The sequence below is a fragment of the Nematolebias whitei genome, chromosome 9, assembly GCF_014905685.2.
Source record: "Nematolebias whitei isolate Nwh7 chromosome 9, NemWhi1, whole genome shotgun sequence".
Taxonomy (NCBI): domain Eukaryota; kingdom Metazoa; phylum Chordata; class Actinopteri; order Cyprinodontiformes; family Rivulidae; genus Nematolebias; species Nematolebias whitei.
The window spans coordinates 50,252,382-50,259,356 of record NC_056506.1 but is presented as its reverse complement, the minus strand read 5'-3'; the positions used below and the strand labels follow the sequence as shown (position 1 = coordinate 50,259,356).

Here is a 6,975-nt window from a genome sequence, read left to right as displayed (position 1 = left end):
TGACCTGGACACGTCTGTCTCTGACCTGGACACGTCTGTCTCTGACCGCTCTGACGCGAGCTTCATTCGTTCTTTCATCTCTAAGCCGACCAGAATAATCCAGATCTTTTAGGGTGAGCTTCACACAGTCTGAGGAATCCTCCACCACCTCCAGTCATGTGGGTTTAATTTAAGCTGTCATCCATCAGCTCTTCTCGAACACATCAGCGACTGATTCTCAGGCAGGATCTATTTCTGTGTAAAGAGGCATAAATAGTGTGAGTGATGGCCTGATGAGCTTCCTGCCGGCCCGCAGGCGAGGCGCCCCAGCAGCCGGAGCTCATTATCGCCTCGCTCAGGTTAAGTTGTGGATCCACCTCTGCCTCTCCTCCCAATTACCTCTCCATCCGACAACAGCAAACCCAGAGGAGGCGGCGGGGCCACGTGCTGACTTCCTGTCTGTCTGCGGAGCGCCTGGAGCCACTCGGGGGTGGAGGTGCAGCTCGATGCCTCCCCCCGTTCAGATGAAGACTCCCTGAAATCACGTGGAGGAGATTCATTAGGAGCTGCGCTCAGAGGCAGACGGCTCTCGGTGTCGTTAGTAATCTGCCATCAGTTATTCCATTAACTGGATTTAATGAGGTCGACAGATTAATCAGAATCAGTATAAACTTTATTGTCACTGCACCGAGATACAACAAGAACATGTACGTACAGTCGTCTGAACGTTGGACGGAGTGCACGAAGCTGCTGCTATAAAAAGCGCGGCCCTCTTATTCTTATTCAGAATAATATTTTGCTTCGATGAGAAAAGGAAAGAAAACATGAGGAGAGACGGTATAAAAAAAAGATCTCTCACTCCGTGTCCTGGACAGGGCACGATTTGAGGCATCAAACAAACCTCCCACAGCAAAGCAACATAAACAGACGTTATACATGAACATACAGGCCGTGAAGATATTTAATTTTAAGGGAAAGTTGTAGCGTAGTCCAGAGCCCCCCCTCAGCCATTGTCCAGATAAGAGGTGACGTTCATCTTCAGCCCAGTTGAGGTTCTGTCACATGTCCATGGGGGAGGGAGGGGGGAGGAAACAGTCAAAGCATCTTTGTTGTTTTCTGAACATTCCAGGAGGAGTTGAGATAAGTCCGGCATCAAGGCCACAGTTTGGGTCAGGCAGAACTCGTGGATTGTTGTTTCTGCCTTTTTAAAGTCTCGCTGGTACATTTTCTCTGATGGAAACTCCAAAACAGCCAAATTGATCCTTTACGCCAAAAGTTGAGCTCAAAGCTTCTCCAGATTATTCCACCATTCATGAGTGCTGCCAGGGAGAACACAGTCCTGATACCAGCTGCTCCAGCTCTGACGCAACTCCACAAATCCAGTCTGAGTGCTGTCGAGCTTCGACACATCCACACAAATTTATAGACAATCCAGATTTCACCAACCAAACAGAAAAAAACAGTCGTCATCATGAATCCAATTTGTTTCCGTCGAGGTCAGAGGGTCCTCCTGACCCTGACTCTTGTCGGGAGAAGTTGATCAATTTTGTTGAGAGACCAGCTGATCCTTCCAATTAGGAGTTATGCAGGAAAAAAAAGAGGCTTTTTAAGAGTTCACAGGACGAAAGAGAGCAAGCGGGGGGGGGGGGGGGTGCAGGGAGACACGTCTGGCTTCACCGAAGGACAGAGAATAATGATGATAACAAACGGATCACATGGATCCAGTAACTACATGGATCCTTCCTCAGACGGAGAACAACTCATGAAACTTAGTTCATAAAAGCAAAAGCAAAATGTTAAACGTTTCGCTGCTTCCACAGGATCATCAGGGACCATCTATGGTCTGTGGTTTAAAACAATGCCAGAGCAGAAAGGCATCAGCAATGAACTCAGGGGGGCAACTGTTACTGCGCGTCAATCTGGGAAGGGTCAAAGGTCATTTTCAAACTATCTGGAGTCAAAAAAATCAAACGGATCAATGGAGAACAACATTTGAGACAGCTGACAATCTCCACAGGAGTGGCAAAAAGTCACCCTGAAGGTCAGACCGTGCAGCACTCAGAGAAATGAGCTTCATGCTCTACAGGCCACAGTTAGCTTCCCAAAGGTCAAAGGTCATGGCTTGTTTGGAAGGGCTGCAGGAGAATTTGTCTAAAAACAACATGGCAGCACAAGGTTAAATATTACATTTAAAAACAGAACCATTTCTCAGTTTAAAGATTTCATACATTTAATCTGTGAATTAAAAAAAAAAAAAGTGTATGAGATTCCAAATCGTTGCATTCTGTTACGTTTTGTTCAGTGTCCATGTCATCATTTAAAATCAAACATTGTTTGTTCTGCGGGAACAAATGAACCGCAGCTTCTTCATCGTTCTTCTGAACCGAGCATCCACTCAGTCAGGTGGGGAGCAGGTAAAACAAACACCCCCCTCCCTCCACAAACCAACTGCTGCACCGCCGTGGGGGCGAGGGAGGAGACATGAAATATTCATCCTCTCAAACCTGAGGAGAAGCTGAGGTCTGAAGGCTGAGTTTGGCTTTAACGTTTCATTTCTGCATCATCTGCCTCAGTTCTTCATGTCTTTTATTTTACTTACTTTTTCTGTTTTTAAAGAAGTGGGACAGACAACAAACACAAAATGAAATCAGAGATACGTCTACACTGTTTCTTCACCCACAGACTGAGAGAAATATTCTGATTCCTTGTGAAACCTCGACGGAAGCAGAGCTGCGCCTCTTTTCAGTTTAAACAATGTTTAAGACTGAACTCCACCCGCTGGAGCTGCGGGGGAAGCTCAGCCATGTTTCAGTCTAAAAAACAAACGTGAAATTTGGCTGCAACCAGAACAAAACGTAGTTTTAAATATTATTTGAACTATTCATGCCTCCAAGTGGCAAAAGACCAACATTTTTATTTGTGACTAGATTGAGTAAAGTCAAAAGTATTTTGTCTAAAGCACCGATAATGTGAATCTCAGGTGTGTAAAACAGGCAACATATGACGTACATAAACAGGTCTCACTTGTAAATGAGTCTTTGAGGCTCAATGTGACTTGTCTGTTTAAATAAAGGTTGAATGAATGAATAAATGAATGAATGAATGAATGAATGAATGAATGAATGAATGAATGAATGAATGAATGAATGAATACATGCAGTAACGATATATAATCAACCAGGTGATGCACTGGAGCTGTTGAAATGAAATAAAAAATGAACACAGCAGCAGACAAAAGGTAAACAACTAAATTTTAAAAATGGTTTCTAAACTGGGGTCTCATGTTTAAAAAAACTAAAAATCAAAGGCTTTACAAAAACGAGTCATATTTAAACCGTTTTGTTTAAATGATTAATTAAAGCCACATTAATTACAATGAAAGGAATCAGTTTTTAATCATCAGAGACCTCACTTCTTAAGAATGCTTTTCATTATATATTAAATTCTTCCTTTTTCGATTTTAAATTATTAAACCACTCATAACGTTTGCACATAATGTTATGTTTAACCTCTAAATAATCTGAATAACAGTTTGCAGCTGCAGTTGTACTCCTCACCGCCTGGTGGCGACAAAGCGCCGCCGCCATGTTTTCCAGCCGCCTTTGAATGAAAAGGCGTTTACCACCTTCAGTCGGTTGTTTCCGGTGCTCTGGTTGTTTCTATTTTCTATCTGATCAATTTCAGTCAGAATGTCTTCGGTTCATCTTCTGAGAGAGTTCATCGGTGAAAGACTGAGCGCTGCTGCCTCAGAAATCTTCTCCGAGTTTGAGAAGACGATCCTGCGGTACGAAGAAGAGCTCGACCGTCAGCGCAGACTGCTGGATGTCAGCTGGAAACCTGAGCTGAAGCTGCTCAGAGTCGGTACGTAGCTCTGAACCTGTCTGGATGAACCAGCAGGGAAATAAAAACACGTCTATGCTCAGTTCGTGCACAGAAAATGAAGCTTAAAGCTAAAAGTTACACCGAGCTTTGTTAGCTTAGCAGGACAGCTAATCTGACGATGCTAACGAGTTCTGCTCGGAGCAGAACTAGATTCTTGGCAGCTTTTGAAATAAATTTAAATCCGTAAAAACTTTAATATAGATTTTTCGTTATGGTTCTATCTTTATTTATTAGCTGCACAGCAAACATAAACCAACTTAAACATCTACGATACATTTAAAGTCTTTTCTAAACATCCTGTTTACCTTGTTTAGGTTTACAGAGTCAGAGTTTCTTTATTGTCATTCCACCTCATGTGGTACATGTGGTGGAGCGAAATTATGTACACAGGGTCCCAGTTACACCCAACAATAAAATGTATAAGAAAAACAGTAATAACATCTAAGATATGAACTAAGAAAAACATCAACTAAATATACACTAAGCACTCATAACATAAAACATTGAACATCAGCACAAACATGAACATGAGTCTGTGAGCAGATGTGCACGCATGAACACATCAACATTGAAACAGATCAGCAGCAACATGAAACAGATCAGCAGCAACATGAAACAGATCAGCAGCAACATGATATGGTTTTTCACAGTGATTATTCTAGTTAGAGATTCATGAGTCTAACAGTCTCAGGGTAGAAGCTGTTCCTCAGTCTAGTGGTTCTACACTTAATGCTCCTTAACCTCCTTCCTGAGGGGAGTGGGGCAAAATGTGTGTGTGCTGGGTGAGTGTGGTCCTTCGTGATGCAGGTGGCCCTCTTCCTGCATCTGGAGGTGTAGATGTCTGTGATGGTGGGGAGACTGACTCCAACATCTTCTGTGCAGCCTTCACCACTCTCTGCAAAGCTTTTCTTTCTGCAGCTGTGCAGCCTCCATGCCACACGTTGATGCTGGAGCACAGGATGCTCTCCACTGCACACCTGTAGAAGGAGTCAAGTCACATTTATTCATATAGCACATTTAAAACAGTAACTGTTATCAAAGTGCTTACCAAAAAAGATCAAAGCATCAAATATTAATAACAACATATTACAGCAACATGAATAAAAGCATAAAAACATTAAATATAATGAGAAACAATGAAGTACTAATCAAATCACCCTGCGTTAAATGTCAGGGAGTAAAAGCAAAATGGATGAACACAATCATCAACAATGAAATACCAAATGAGATCACACTGTTAAATACCAGTGAGTACAGATGTGTCAGTGAGTACAGATGTGTTTTGAGGAGAGATTTAAAAATAGACACTGAGGTGGCCTGTCGAATGTTGATGGGCAGATTATTCCAGAGTTTAGGGCCCATGACTGAAAACGCCCGATCTCCTCTGAGCTTCAGCTGGTTTTAGGTATGACCAAAAGCAGCCGGTCTGATGATCTCAAGGCCCGAGGCCCATTTTAACAAAGGGCGAATGGAGGAGGAACTGTTAGGTGTTAATGGCAGATAAATCTGAGAGTCATCAGCATAACAATGAAAGGAAAGACCATGTTTCCTCAGGATAGACCCTAAGGGGAGTGGATACAAAGAAAACAGAAGGGGTCCAAGAATGAAGCCTTGCGGGACCCCACAGGAAAGAGGCACTGAAGTAGATAGTGTTAGCAAAATTAACACAGAAACTCCTGTCGCTCAGGTATGAATGGAACCATTCTAATGCTGCACCAGTAATCCCAGCCCAGTGTTCTAGTCGGGATAAAAGGATACTGTGGTCCACAGTATCAAATGCAGCGGTAAGGTCAAGGAGTACCAGGACTACAGACTGACCAGAGTCATTTGCCAGAAGAATGTCGTTGCAGACCCTAACTAAGGCTGTTTCGGTGCTGTGTAGTTTCTTAAAGCCAGACTGAAAGATCTCAGGAATAGAATTTCCACCCAAGAACTCGTTTAATTGAGTGAAAACTATTTTCTCCAGGATCTTAGAAAGAAAGGGAAGTTTGGAGATGGGTCTGAAGTTTGAGCAGGTTGAAGGGTCAAGTCCAGGTTTTTTTATTGAAGGAGTTACCACTGCATGTTTAAAAGTGTCAGGATCTACACCTGTAGCCATACTGCTGTTTATAATGTGGATATAAGGAGTGACATAAGGAGGTGAGGACTGAGCTTCTAGACCAGCTCGTCTCAGCCGTCTGAGGAAGTAGAGTCTCTGATGATCTTTCTTCATCAGGCTGAACACAAAGGTGCAGCAAATGTTAAATAATTTTAAATAATTTATTTTAAATAAAAATTCCATGCTGATAGTGAAGCTCATCCATCAATCAGCCAATTGTGTGTCATGTTATATTATGAAATTAGTTTAACAGGGGTCGGCACCAGATATTCAGACAAGAGGAAAAAATGAAACACAAGTAGACTGTTACTGCTAGAATAATAGTGTCATTTATTAATCTGCCACAGAAAACAGCCAAGCAAACATGTACACTTGTACACTCTTTACACACACAAATTGATATGAGAGCCTCTCACCGTGACACGTGATCGGGAAGCCTTCGACCCGGGTAAAGGAATCACATCAACAGCTGGGCACTCACGCGTTAGTCCACAGCAAGACTTCAGAGTTCCCTTGCCTGTCACACCTCTTATATACCTCTCCCTGACCGGATCGCGTGAGAGCAGTGAAAAACAAGTTTGATGGTTGTCAGGAGGACAGATCTAATTAAAACATGTTTTCCATCATCAAAGCAGTCTGTGCAACAGAGCGATGGCTCATAAAAACATGTCCTTCCAGTAAGGAGCGCCGTGACCGCAAAGCGGGCCAAAGCTTCTACGGTCAAAAGCACTCCTAATGCTTATTAAAGCATTCCTAGAGAGGATACACTGCACCCCTCCGTCCCTCTGCTAACCATCAAAGAGTGTTCTGATGATTATAAGTAACATAAAGATAATATATGTTTGAATAGATATAAAGGCAACTTAAAACCTTATAAAACATATTTTTATATCTCAAAGTTTGTTTTCTCAGTCATCCAGGTATATAACAACAAAAAAGTTTGAATCATGTCATCTGGACTTCGTTTTTTTGTTTCTTTTTAACAAAAAAACGAAGTCCAGATGACATGATTCAAC

The 6,975-nt window shown here is 42.4% G+C and overlaps 1 protein-coding gene across 1 annotated transcript in view; it reads left to right on the top strand.

The window, feature by feature from the left end:
* Positions 1 to 3,668: 3,668 nt before the first annotated feature.
* Positions 3,669 to 6,975, top strand: part of LOC119414327 (zinc finger protein 430-like) — a 6,284-nt gene continuing 2,977 nt past the window's right edge. The window contains exon 1 of the mRNA XM_037681421.1: positions 3,669 to 3,840. Within this exon, the coding sequence (XP_037537349.1) occupies positions 3,669 to 3,840 (172 nt within the window). The remainder of the gene's footprint in view (positions 3,841 to 6,975) is intronic.